We start from the raw sequence: 14,526 nt of genomic DNA, 5'->3' as shown, positions 1-14,526 counted from the left end.
TGTTGAAAGAAATGATGGTAAATATCAAGCTTTGCACAACACAGTTAAAGAGATATTCGTTATTCAGTGCCACTCGCTACTCGAAAACGATTCTCGATCTTAATTTTCTAATGACTTTTTAGAATTGTTAAAACAATTCTAAACTGCAATTACGATTCTTTCGCTAGATCTATGATCGCAAATTTGTAATTAAAATTGGCGAGAGAATAAGAAAGCCATCAATACTCTCAAGACAGTCAGCAGGTAAACGAAATCAATATTTTGTAAATTAAGGTACACTACTTAAAGAAAAATGTGGGGACAAGACTAGATAAGAACTTCCAAGCATCATTATACATTCCTGTAAAACACAATCTATGATCCAAGGTACAATATTTATCCCCACTTTAATTGAGAGGGCAATTTCCAGGATCGCTATTTCATTTCATCCTCAAGGCTAATTTATACATCAATATAAATTCAAGGCAAAGTCATAACCATAGACCTGCTTACCGTAATGATTCGATTTAGCGCCCTCCTTCCAATAAGCGCCCCCTTCCGAATAAGCGCCCCCCTTCGAATGTGTTTTTGTTAATAAGCGCCCCTATTCAAATAAGCGCCCCCATTCTAATAAGCGCTCCCATTCTTATACGCGCCCCTATTCTAAAAAGCGCTCCTATTGTGGCTAACTGCCCCTACTGAACTCGTCGACGTCGAAAAGATAAACTCATGAACATTTACCGTATCGTACATGTATATATTTACTGCTAAAATGAACAATTCTTGTTAGTTACATTTGGTTGTTTCGCAAAAAAATGAATAAGCGCCCTGTCCCGAATAAGCGCCCTGTCTCCAATAAGCGCCCGCCCTTAAGGTGGTAAAAGTAAATAAGCGCCCCGGGCGCTAAATCGAATCATTACGGTAAGTACTCCTTCTAGCGAGAGAATCTACCTGCACGTGATCCTCTAACGTCGAATGATCTCACTCTGACAGTCATGTGCTTGCTGTCATGTACAGTGCCGACCGATCTAGCTGAATTGCGTTAAAAGGGTTCCCAGAAAGCTGTTCCACAAAAAGATTTCTCCGATTATTGAATTTCAGCCTGGTTAAAAGGCTGTGGCTTTAAAATGGTATAAAAAGAAACATAGCGATCTTTGAGAAATCGGAGAGACGCTTTCAAAGTGTTATGTGTTAACCTCTTACTAACCGAGCGCGAGGGCCGTACTGGGGAATATTGGCCCGAGGTCGTGGCAGTACGGACCGAGCGCAGCGAGGTCCGTACAAAAACGACCGAGGGCCATTATTCCCCAGTACGGCTCGAGCAAGCTAGGTTAGTAAGTAGTTTATTATATGGCACTCGAGCCATGCTTGTTTATTTTTCTGTTAAAAAGCACTTCCGGTCACTTACATTCAAAGGGCTTCCTCCGTAACGTGCTTATGATGACGCGAGCAACTCAGAAAGAACAAGCTACCACGAGTTTGAACACAACTTTATTGATCGTGACAAAGAAGACGAATATTCACCAAGCGGATTTTATTATTCTAAAGATCGGGACAGTTCTGATGTAGAAACTGGAATAAGCACCACGGAAAGCCAGGAGGCCGCTCAGCTAACCAAACTGAGGTTTCTTGGCCATCATTCTGCTGTTGAAGTTGGACTTCTCCGCAGCGTAACTTTCGGCATTCGTCTCTGGCTCGTCAACAGAAGTGTAAGGATAAATTAAAAAAAAAAAAAAAACACCAGCAGTTCAATGAATTACCTATTGGATTGGAATCGCTTAATCAGTTTCCCGCTTCATAAAGATCATCTTTGACTTCGTCGTCTTCATCAATCGCCCGGAGCGGCTTTTTACCTTCGCTGTAAGCCTTACTTGTGAACAAGTGACTGGCACTTCGCAGCTATAGTACTCTTCTTGATTTTTCAAACTCAGTGTCGTTGATGATGTTGAATGGATATTTCTTCTCAGACCTGTATCGCTGTATGCTTCGCTAAAAACGGGAAATTGTTGCTGGCTCGTACTCTTGTCCTCTTTTAGCTAGCTCCGTGTGTTTATAAAAAATTCGCTGCGCGTGTGAAAAATTTGGACTCATTTGGACGGAAAATTGCTCAAGCTCAGAAGCAGGTAGGCTATTAATTCTTACTAATTCACTCAGTTTTTCATACTATTAGCTTCACGTACCTTCAATTGAGCGGAGAAGAGCTTTCATTTCAGTAGCTGTCTTCTATTTGTGTTTATACTTTTCCGTTCGTTTATAAAATCGTCTAAGGCCTCCTGGCTTTCGGCGATGCCTGTTTCAGTTTCCACATCAGAAGTTTCCCAATCTTAAGATAATTCGGTTGAAATTCGCTTGGTGAATATTCGTTTTCTTCGTTCACGTTTTAAGCTCTGTAAAATATCAATCTGTTTGGTAGTTTCTTTGCGAGAAATGAGAGTATGTACACGTTTTCTTCTCGCAGGTTTAGTTGCAAATTTGAATTTGCCAGCTTTCGAAAAAAATACTCGGCTTAGACCGTTTTCATGGAAACGGTCCGTATGGCAAAATCCCGACCAAGAAAGAACCAATCAGAACGCTCGGATTTGCCTAAGACTGGCTTTGCCATATAATAAAACAAATTATTTTCAATGTTAAACGGGTTACGGCGGTGTAAAGGCATGTCAACAAACTTGATAAAGGCGAAATGGTAAAATATCCTAATAATTAGCTTAGGCTGGCAGAGCAACATTTCATTCGGTTTTCAATGGCATAACAAATTGCCTCCCTCCCTCCTCTCCGTTGGTTTTAATAAGGTATATATAGTGACCTAGTGCCCTTCGTTCCCTTACCCCTTCTTGCTTCTAAAGTAAGGGTTACAGATTGGAAACATTAAGCCTACTAATATATCTTGTGTTAACGATCAAGAATCTGCTCTTTATTTATGTGCTTACCTTGTGGACAAGCAATGCAATCTTGTGCCCTTTTTCCAGGCGCTTTATTGTAGGGCACAAAAGTGCCATCGGGACATTTCAGGCAGCTGTCGTTAACAAACGCTTTAGTGTCCGAGTAAAAACCACCTATGTAAAAAAATGTAAATGTAATTTATTTGAAAAGGAAAACAAACATTGTTCTTAACAGTGATGGACAACTTATTGTTATGGTTTACATTAGAACATCCATGTTTCCTAATGCGATGATCATGAATGGTTTTTGTGTGTGATGCCCACAAATTGAAGGAAGGGTCCTCTTTACTGAAACCCTTTCTATTCAATATGTGATCTAAAAACAGCAACTACTGCTGCATTGTCGTCCCCATTATAATCATCATTATCATCAACAGCAGAATAAGCAACAACGAAAGCTACAAGGAACAAATATTCGCAAACAAATACTAATACATCTACAAATTATAGAAAATAAAAAAAAAAAGAAATTACGAAAATAGAGTGAAATTCAAAATGTACTAGGAGTGAGAAGACTGCCGGACATACTGATGGAACCGCATCTATTACGGTTTTAATTATTAATTATTTTTAATTATTTTTACTAGTTTAAGGTAATTTATAGGTTTTCTCTCAAGTTGGATGAAATGTTATTCTAGATTACTCGTCCAGTAACGATAAAAAACAGTCTTTAATTTTTTACTTATTTCCACGAACTGCAGACATATTGTTGTAAACATGGACCTCATTTAACAATTTGATTTTTATCAGTTGTGAATTAAAACGTATCGGTTGATATCTCATCACTGCCAATCTTCGGCTTTTCCTTGGAAAACAAATTAAGACCGTTATGATCACAGCTATTACGTTTCACCGCATTTAATAATGGAGGTTAATGAGTTTCATATAAGATGAACCAGTCACTAGACTTACCCGCAGGACATTCCAAGCACTGCAGCTCATCAGGGTCGCTGACAGAGGCATTGACAAACGTTCCCGTGGGACATGGAGCAACTTCGTATTTGCTGTTGCTTTTACTTTCAAATCCAGCCCGGTGAAAGGCCTCTAGTAAGGCGTCTGGATAGCTGGGAATGGTTATGTACTCCGAGCTACCTAGACCGCTAAAATGTAAATTTATAAAAAAGCTTTAGTAAGGAAATTAAAAGTCCGGTAATAAAAAAAGAAAGTCTGTGCAATGGACAATCGCTGACGCAGCCTAAAAGTATCCTCTTTGCATAGCATGAAGCGGCTAAGAGACGCCACTTTTCCAAAACCAAAATCCGACAAGTTGTGAAATGTCAGCTGGATATTTGGGGCGAAATTTCCCACACTTTTGACGGCTTAAAGTGTAAAAAACGCGATCTTACGAGCTGCGCACGCGCCCAGGTCTTCGGGCTGATGTTCCATCTTATTCACCAGTAAATTTTCAAGGTTATGGTATGAAAAATTGACCACGTGTTTTCATGGTCCACGCTGTTGTAGAATATAGAAATGACGCCATAAAATGTCCAAAACTTTGCAGTGAAACCTCTCCCCTTACGGCTCATGGATTCCCTTGAGTTTTAAACATTTTACGACGTCATGTCTATCGTTCATAAGAGTGTAGACCATGAAAAATGTTGTCGATTTCTTATTTTACAATAGAGAGATTAAGCATGACGTTTATTTTTTCCCGCGAACGGCAAAAATTCAACTTCTGCTGTCTGCCGTTTGGCGTTGGTACGCGGAAATGAGTAGTTTTGTGTTTGTCGTTAATGTGGGATTTTTTCACTAATTTTATGAGGGATTGATTTTAGAATTCGATAAAAAGGTAAAAAAATTAAATGCAAGCTCGCGTTTGCCGTTTGCCGCATAACGTCATGCTTAATGTCCTTAATAACTGAGCGAATTCCCGCGGGCTGATTGGCTAATTTTTATTGTCAAGAAGTGAACAGACGAATGAAAGCAAAAACTTTGTCAAACTTTTCAGTACTGATTCAGCGCTGCATTCTTGATAAGGCAAGAATCATACCATAAATCTAGTAGTCTTCAATGCGAAAATCATCTAAAATTTATAGTTTAAACCTGAAGAAACTAATGCAACCTTTGAGTGAAAACTGATGAGGGTGTTTATTGACACTTCAGACCAGCTGAATATCGGCGGTGAGCGGGACATTTGCGCTGTCGATGAAATGAAGAAGCTGAACAGCGTTTTAGTGGATAATGTTGTGAATTAGCTAATAATTTTGTGAACAGTTTTCACTGGATTTATGGTTAGTTGAGCAATTCGAATTTTACCTTGTATTCCTGGCCGTATTCTTACTACACGTTACTAAACAGTGACCCATGCCAAGGCTAAAACTCGAAACCTCTCAATCATTAGTCCATTTGACTAACCACTGCACCTCTCACCGCGTATAAAGAATAAAAGAAAGGAATACTTTGGAAATCAAATGTATCATAAATGTATACAAATTGTTACGGCAAGTTACATACAGCTGTACAATACAACGTTCTTCCTGATTAGGGCCCATAATTTTCACGGTGCCGATTTGTCCATCTTCCATGCTTCTACAGGACACAAAAGATATTATGTCAAAGCTTGTTAAAACAACTGTAATGCTGTTTGCCCAGTAATTGTCAAGATTGGCTCGCAATGATTTCCCTTTGCTATAAGCCCAGGCTCTACTAGTTGGTTATCATGTCCGTCTATTTGCTGTCCATTCATAAAAAAAATATTATACAGAGAAACGTTTTTTTTTGTAGACTATTAAATTCAACCCAAAAGAACGCGTAAGAAACAATACAAAATTACCTTGGTTTCAACTTTCTTGCTTCATTTTTGAATTTTTACTTTTTCTACTTTTAAGTGCAGTGGATAAACCGAATTGCGTCATACTTACATGTCTGCTGTCAGATTAGAAAAGTCCTCAGTGAAAGATCGAAGACTCACTGATTTTAGGTTCGTCCGTATCATATATCTAATGAAAGTAAAATCACTAAGTAAGCAACCATACATTTCGAAAAGCTGTAACAACAGTTACACGTCTGAGTATTCAGGAGTATTGAGGTCTATCAGTTGTACGTGAACATTTGTTTGCAAATCGCTGATCAGTGCATAAAGTGAAACATTTTAAACTTGACAGTGATGGAAATGAAATGTTAGTAGACTTCAAGCTTTGCGAATATTTTACCAATGAGTCTGGGTTTTCTTCTAACAACCCGTTACTTTTGAGACCTTGATGCTTCCAGTTTTGTTCTGCAAGGAAACTCATGGGAGCACCGTTCGAGCCCTCTTGATCTCGCGCACTGAGTTTGATATGGAGGGCGAATATTTGTATTAAGCCGAATGCAAATGAAACTCTAAATCATTGCCAGTGGGCATCAGTATGGTTAGTTTCAATTAAGAACTGACTAATCAGGTTTTTTTAATCGCCCCACCGACGGATAAAAACAAGTTCGCGGTCTTTCTAGGTCAGTCATAGAACCAAGCTAGCTGTTGCCCTGTAGGTTTTTCATCACTAATTTACTAATTTGTGGAAGCAGAGTTGAATTTCGAGCGATATTAAACAAAGTGAGGTTCAAAACTGCACACGCGAAAATGGGACAATTGGTTTTTAATCTTCGAAGTTAAACCAAATGAAGGTCACGCTGAACTACCGTCGAATAGTAACACTTAATGACTGATTCCGAGGGAAACAGTCAAGTTTGTTTCTCGGAGCCGAGGCGGAGCGGCGAGAAACATTGAGATTCGAGGTAAACAAAGTTAACCTGGTTTCCCCAGGGAACAGTAATTAAGTGATTTGTTGTATGGTCACAGCAAAGACTTAAGAAGAACGGCGGTGGTCAGTCAACATTCGCAAGCAATAGTGCACTGTTACCGCTGACGTCATAGATTTTGCAATGTGTCCTCTCAGATACTTATGGCGGGAAACAGTTTTATTGTTAGATATCATGTGACCTGAAGTAGCCATGAGAGCGCGCGCTGTTGGGGAAAAGATTCCAGCTATATAACAATAATTTCATTCACCCGTTGAATTCAGGCGCAAGATGGCAGACAATTCACTCTTCGCTTGCTTGCTTGCAAGTGCAAATGCAAGAGCAAACCAAATACAAAAAAAATGACAAGTCTCCATTCCTTGAGCTTGCATTTCCGCTTGTGTTATGCTAGTTCACACTCGCTTTTCCTTGTATTTGCGTTTGCATTTGCATCTCTCGTGTTAACCAGCCCTGAAGGTGGCTTGGTAATGGTTTATAGCACTTGTAATTTAATTGTGCAAGAACATATACATGAGCTTTAAACCGTTGCCAGTCATCTTTAAGATGTCTAAACATCTCGCAAAACATACAGCTACAACCTATTGCAAGCTGGTGAACTTGTTGCGAACAGTTAGGAGCTATACTTACATAGAAAGCTTCTTATTTGAAATCGTGAAGGCTCCAGACGAAATTGACTTGATAGGATTGTCTGAAAGCATTCTACGAAAAATAAAACGACATATGAAAGTAGAAGTACTAATGATGCAATGCGAGCTTGTTCAATCACATAAATGCTATTTTCACGACTTGCACTTAAAAAACACATAATGTTAGAAATCTCTCTTTGTTGTATGTATTTGCATAAGTACATCCTCGAAGGCAAAAGTATTTATACTAAATAAGTATACTGGTACTTACCAGTGAAAAAGTGGTTAACATTTCTAAAATTCGTCTAACCTAGCCCATCCCTGTATTCCCCAATTAATGTTAACTTTACTTTTTTCTTTATTGGCTTATTGTTTCATCATTGCTCTTTACTACCTAGTTAAGATTTCTTCCGATTGGAAAGTGACGGACACAATGACCTGACATATCTTGACATAGATAACACATGGATGCACAAGGATGAGATACTTGGTCATCTAATTGTGAGTCACCAAATAAAATGTGCAGTAGCCACTTGTTCTGTTGTTGCCAATAAATGTAGACAACAAGTAGTCCCTCATTTTTCTCAGGGTCAGTCGACTGGACGAGCATGCGAGCGCGCGAGAAAATCGCTTCGCATGAGGAAGACGCGCTCGCGTGTCGTGCCTCCTTTTGCGAAGTACTTTTCTCACACGTTACCATGCTCGCCCCTCACAAGTCTCATAAGCTTACATTATAGTCTACCCATAAGGTGGCTGGCAGGGGCGTAGCCAGCCTATAGTCCCGTAGGCCAGGGCCTACAATTTTTTACGACCAACTCGTATTTTTAAAATGTGAAAAAAGTCAGGCTGAAAATCTTTCAAGATGAAAAAGAAAGCAATTTGTAACTTACCTTATTGTTATATGTTTCGCAACTACCCTTTCGCGATGAGACCAAGGCTCAACTAGCAAGTGCATATCGGGAGCGTTCTAGACTAGCCAGGCGACAGACAAACCGACAATGGCATATGCCGTAAAGGACAAGTGCGTTTATTTTGGAATGAGTGAAAACTGGCGCAATTCCTTCCTATGAAATGTTATAATTTAGGTGATCTAAAATACACACAAAACAGCTGAAAGTGAAGGAGAAAGCATTTTCGAGTCTTGATTAATAATTATAAAACTTCATCGGCAGACCTCCGTTCCATCACCTTCGAAAAGCAGCGCTAACGGCCGATTGACTATGCCTACAACTCTTCAAAAAGCTGGCTACGCCCCTTGGCTGGTAATGGTTTCCAACACTTTCAAGCTCTTATACTTTGATGAATCAATATTAGCACTGTTTACTTCTTGGCGCTACAAGAATTGTATCATACAATTGCGCGATAATTGATGTACAAGTTGCGACTATTTTCTTGACATTAATTACCAGTTACAATAGCAATATTCGTAACCTGTTAATCACGTGAAACATTTTTTTTTAAAAAGATCAGTCCTTTTGCCATACATTTGGGCAATCTACCCAAAGCAAGCTCAAAAATGTTAAGAGTACCGCCAAAAGATGGACGTTTAGGTTTATTTGATAAAAACATATTAAACATTAGTTTTAACTGCTTGTCTCCCAGAAACGAGTTCGGTAACCCCCATTTTTTGCTAATGAAATGATGATCAACATGTCAACAGCTTCAGACAACCAACTGCAAAGTTTAAATTAGGTCCGCACGGCGTATATGTGTGGCTCACAAGTTAAAATAAACATTTAAGTATTTTTTACATTAAAAAATGATACAAACTAACAGGTTTAGGTCAAAGCAAGTGACAACAATTGGGCTGTGATGTTTTTTTTTTCAACCAACCCTAAACTATCAACTCAAAATTAAACTTAGCTTATTGGTCCGTAGTACTGAAAGATGAGAGTATGAGGTGTCATAGAGAATAGGTTGCTTATAACAAACATAGGTTCCGGTCTATATTTATTCACTTTTATCCTTCTGGTCTTCGCCATATATAGTAATGTATACCATATATAGTAAAGTTTAGTTATTTTGCAGGAGGCCAGACTTTCGACACGTACAAAAAAATGATGAGATTGATAAGATACAGAACTTAAAGTGTATATGACAGATTTTTTTATTTGCCCGATCAAATCTACGTGGTATGCTGATGCGAACATCGAAAAAAGAAATTCAAAATCTCGTTTTTTTTTCACCGCGTTTTCGACCTAAAACACGCAATATTTTCACTTCCGGTTGGGTCCAAAACCGCGCACAGTGGGGAGCTGGGTCTATTCTGTTTTTGACGTCATGGCCGGTCTAGACCCAGCTCCCCACTGGGCGCCGTGACGTCAAACAAGTGATACACTCAAGAACCAAACAAACTGAACAGGGAATTTCAAAGGAAGTTTGCGGCTTGGTTGCCGGAAAACCGAAAAAAAAAAGCTAAAGGCTTGGAAGTTTATAAATGATCTGAAGTCTAGAGGGATATTAGTGTAATAATAGTTTTTTAGAAAAGCCGATGGAAACAGCGTGTGAAAATAAAGCTATCATATATCATATCAGCAAATATACGGGTAAGTAAAATGAAAAGGCGGTTATTAATCTTGACGTATTAGGCTCAAAACGAATTTAGAAGTATAGCGCACGTGTTGTTGTGATTTTATTGATTTTATATCTATGCCGTCGCAGCTTTAAAATTCCATGTTCGGTTTGTTTGGTTATTGAGTGTATCACTGAGCGCATTCTTGTTTGACGTCACGGCGCACAGTGGGGAGCTGGGTCTAGATCGGCCATGACGTCAAAAGCAGAATAGACCCAGCTCCCCAATGTGCGCGGTTTTGGACCCAACCGGAAGTGAAATTTCACGATTTTAGAGCACGAAAACGCGGGGAAAAAAAAGAGATTTCGAATTTATTTTTTTCGATGCTCCCATCAGCATTCCACGTACATTCGATCAGGCAAATAAAAAAAAAAACTGTGTCATATACACCTTAAGAACAAACTCAAACTGAAAAAGAAAAACGACTTACCGTGTAAACCAAAAGCAAGGAAAAACAAACTCAGAGACTCAAAAGATAGTGCAGAATGCAATGAAGCCGATCAATGGAACGTATGATGTTTTATGTTTCACATCTGTTTGCTTCACTTTACTTTCACTAAGACTTTGAAAAACAAGTTGAGGTCCTAACACTTTTCTTTGCAACCGTAACACGATACTTTTGTTCGTATTTACCATTATACTAATGTCTTGCAAACTCTATAACACGATACTTTTTTGTTTTGCTTTTTTGCAAGTGAAAATATTAAAAGTGACAGGCCAAACACGACTCCCGCCGGTCGCTAAAAGTTAGCCTTCAGTCTGTTAATGGAGGATTTCACTCGCTCTCTGGAGCCGTTACAGCATTGATATTTATGCCATTGTGTCTGCTAGCTAGCTCTCTGGCATATTTGGTTAGATTTATCGGCTCTTGTTTGTTGAAAGATTCTTAATTGCCTTCAAAAGAATGTTGTAGTCTGTAATGTTTATCAGATCAGTGGGTCTCTAACCGTCATCTTGTTTGAAGTGGCGGTTAGCTTGCAGAATAACGTTTCGTTATTCCACGGTTGCGAGGGTCTAAGATCCAAGTATATTTATGGCTACTACAGTCTCTAGGCATTGAGAGCGATGGTTTCTTTGAGTTAATGTTTAGCTCCCCTTAGTTTGAGTGGTTGTGATTTGAGTTCTTGTATGGGACTAAACTTTACCTCCATTATTTTTAACTGTCTTGTTGCGTTACTTGCATCCAACAAATAAATTCTATGGCAGATTGATTACTGCATTTGAAGTTTCTAGGATGCTGCAACGATGTCTCCTGGCAAATGTTTTATCTTAAGCAAGACTCGAGTTTCGGTCCTTCAGTGGACCTCATCAGTTGCTCCTATGTTAAAGTCTCATCGAATGATTTGGAATCATTCTATTTGCCGTTTTTGTACTTGACTGCAGGATCGAAAATTCTGCTTTCTAATTGGCTCGTTTAACTGGACCAATTGTGTTAATGTTGTTCGATCCGTGCTTAAGTTGTGTTTGTTGAGAAGGCGATTTATCGCATTTTAGACCGTTAAAGGTCAGTTCTGATGCTAAATGGTGGTTCTCTCGTACCGTAGCCGTGCGTAAGTGGTGTCCCACATTATGAAGAAGGGCTTCATTTCGAATTTATTGCACAGCATGCGTTAGTCTTTAGCATAGATTTTTTCTTGCGATCAAAGATAATCTCGTGCAACGCAGCGGAACGGGGCTCTGTCAAAAAAAGGTCACAAGTGAAAATATTAAAAGTGACAGGCCAAACACGACTCCCGCCGGTCGCTAAAAGTTAGCCTTCAGTCTGTTAATGGAGGATTTCACTCGCTCTCTGGAGCCGTTACAGCATTGATATTTATGCCATTGTGTCTGCTAGCTAGCTCTCTGGCATATTTGGTTAGATTTATCGGCTCTTGTTTGTTGAAAGATTCTTAATTGCCTTCAAAAGAATGTTGTAGTCTGTAATGTTTATCAGATCAGTGGGTCTCTAACCGTCATCTTGTTTGAAGTGGCGGTTAGCTTGCAGAACAACGTTTCGTTATTCCACTCAATGGTAGTACGTTGCTTTGCTTTCAATAATAAAACCCATAATTATAAAACAGATAATATCGATTAATTAAAGAAATAGTTATTAAGTTTATTAAATGTAAGGTCACTTTTTAAAGAAAATAGCGCTGCCAAACCAAGAGTTATTTCATATAAACCACAGTGAACCCTCAAAGTTTAATTTACGGATTTAACTTGGCGCGACGGGGTCTACAAGAATCCTGCCCCAGGGAAAAGCACGAAACCTAAGGCTTAGATTCCAAATTCCTAAACAATTTCCTGTCATTGTCTCTACAACAAGTCTGGGAGAAAAGTCCTTCCAAATATTATTGTTGAGAAAGTTAGTCGCCGGGTCCAAAAAAATGTTTCCTGATGTAAAAAATAGATTCGGCGAACAGTTTGCTAAGTTCACATTTTCAAGGGACCAGTCCCAGCTTGTCCTATGAATGCACCGAAGATCGAGAAGCAATAAACAAATCAAATATGATTGTTTGAAACACATTTATTGCTCTGTGATCTTCATATGAAAATAACGTAGATATGCTCCCCGACTTACCTAGGGCGTACGGTCAGGTGCTCACCACCCCCAACCTCCAAAGGAATGAATAATTAATTAATTAATTAATTAATTTATATTAAGTAATTAATTGGCTATTAGAGTTTACACCTAAGTGCAGTCATCGGTTAAGCAGATTAGTGGACGACAGCCCCAGCAAACCAACGCAATAGTACTGCATTCTACACTAAAAATGAAACACTAAACGCCACAAGCAAAATGACCGAGTTCACTCGACCACTAACTGGGATCTAGTCTCCTTGTCACTGGCGTTTCACTTCGTGTAAGCCACACACAAAAAAAATCTTTCGGAAATTTTCAGGTTGCTCTGAAAACTACGACAGCAATATTTTTTTAAGCACTTAAAGCTAAAATCTATCGTGTTTTGAAAGACAAGGAAATAACCACAACCTGTTCACCAATAATTAGGAGTTTGTAATATATTATTAAAGCGTCGCCTGAAAAACAGATGGTAGTAGTTTATGCCCCATATATTTATCACGCGCGTTATTGCATCTGTCCACGTTACAAGTTTATTAAAGTAAGACTTAAACAAACTTGATGGCTAGAAAGTCCGTAGGATAAGGAACAACGTAACACTTAACGAAAAAAAATCACACAAATAGAAGCGACATGGATTCAAAATGTTCCTCCAGTCGTTGTCATTATGTTCAAGGTGATCTATTGCGTCGTCAAGTAAATGTATTGTGAACGCTTTTACCTTTCTTGTTTTTTCCTTCCGAACAATTTTTTTCTTAACGTTCCAACTCAAGGAGGACAATTTGTATGCCAAAATTATGCAATAAAAGTAAAGGTCACAATGCTCGTTTATAAGAAAACGACAATTTATTTTCCTGGCGGGCCAAGCCGTATAGAAATGCCGTCGGTTTGCTTATGTGCGCGCGCAAATTACGCGTAAAATTCTGCGCAGTGAGAATGTGCTATGCAATAATGAGAAATCACGCACCTCAACATAATTGGAACTTTAAGCAACGTGAACGCGGTATACACGGACGGTGACGGGGAAGCCAGGACATTTTGGCTTGATTTTGTATCAATTTCCGTAACTTTCTGACTTTCTAAGAAATTGGTCAAATCCGAGATGGCGGACCTAAGATGGCGGCTCTTATGACGTCATGTGACGTCACAGCCAATCTAAGAGCTTTCTACTCGTTGAAAAGTTATTTCGCTACGCGTTAATGGAACGAAAACCTAAGGGGTCACAACCCGCCCCTTCCTCCCCCCTTGTACCACGGTGAGGTATGAATTTGTACGTCCGAGGGTTACAATCAACGTTTTTTGTAGTAACGAGATAAATGATGTCGAACTTTCATACTTACAGATATTTAAGGGATGTGAGGTTGCTAAACGCCTTACTTGGTATATCGCTTATCAAGTTATTTTGTAAAAACCTAGGGGAAAAAACAACAGAATTGAGTCGTAAAAGATATATCAAAACATAGAAAAAGTCACGCTGATCTAACGGAGTTTACAGAGCGTGTAATGCTATTCATGTTTTGTCCAGTAGTTAATCAATTATAAACATTTCCATGCAGGTGACTTAGTCAGAGTAGTAGTAGTAGTAGCAGTAGCAGTAGCAGTAGCAGTAGCAGTAGCAGTAGCAGTAGCAGTAGCAGTAGCAGTAGCAGTAGCAGTAGCAGTAGTAGTAGTAGTAGTAGTAGTAGTAGTAGTAGTAGTAGTAGTAGTAGTAGTAGTAGTAGTAGTAGTAGTAGTAGTAGTAGTAGTAGTAGTAGTAGTAGTAGAAGCAGCAGCAGCTTAACAATTCTATCATCAAGCGAATGGGTACTTACAGATACTCAAGTTTCTCCTGATTTGAAAAATGCCCATCTCCGATGCTCTTGATTCTATTGTCTGCAACATTTCTAAAACATAAATATTTGACGTTCCGTTCATCAAAAGAACAAACCAGTCAACCACATTCTTACAAACTCTAAAAGTTAGAAATAGCCAGAATGAAGATCTCCCAAACGTTTTTTTTTTTTTTATAAAAGGTAGCTTTAGAATCACTTGTCTTTCATTATTTAAGTAAATCCTACCACAATTAAGGACCCACGAGTGATGTCGTGGACAGTCTAGTTAATTCTCGTGTTT

At 38.9% G+C, this 14,526-nt stretch overlaps 1 protein-coding gene across 2 annotated transcripts in view; it reads right to left on the bottom strand.

Annotated features, from left to right (window-relative positions):
• LOC144640138 (uncharacterized) overlaps nt 1-14,526 on the bottom strand; it is a 42,633-nt gene that overhangs the window by 5,591 nt on the left and 22,516 nt on the right. For both annotated transcript variants that reach the window (XM_078499348.1, XM_078499349.1), the window contains 7 exons: nt 14,226-14,297; nt 13,755-13,826; nt 7,284-7,355; nt 5,780-5,857; nt 5,373-5,447; nt 3,831-4,018; nt 2,907-3,032 (listed from right to left, as the gene is read on the bottom strand). In XM_078499348.1, the coding sequence (XP_078355474.1) occupies nt 2,907-3,032; nt 3,831-4,018; nt 5,373-5,447; nt 5,780-5,857; nt 7,284-7,355; nt 13,755-13,826; nt 14,226-14,297 (683 nt within the window). The remainder of the gene's footprint in view (nt 1-2,906; nt 3,033-3,830; nt 4,019-5,372; nt 5,448-5,779; nt 5,858-7,283; nt 7,356-13,754; nt 13,827-14,225; nt 14,298-14,526) is intronic.

This window comes from Oculina patagonica, unplaced genomic scaffold, assembly GCF_052425735.1.
Source record: "Oculina patagonica isolate OP01 unplaced genomic scaffold, crgOcupat unplaced2, whole genome shotgun sequence".
In the NCBI taxonomy this organism is placed as follows: domain Eukaryota; kingdom Metazoa; phylum Cnidaria; class Anthozoa; order Scleractinia; family Oculinidae; genus Oculina; species Oculina patagonica.
The sequence above is the reverse complement of the archived record's forward strand: the minus strand, read 5'-3'. Positions and strand labels throughout refer to the sequence as shown.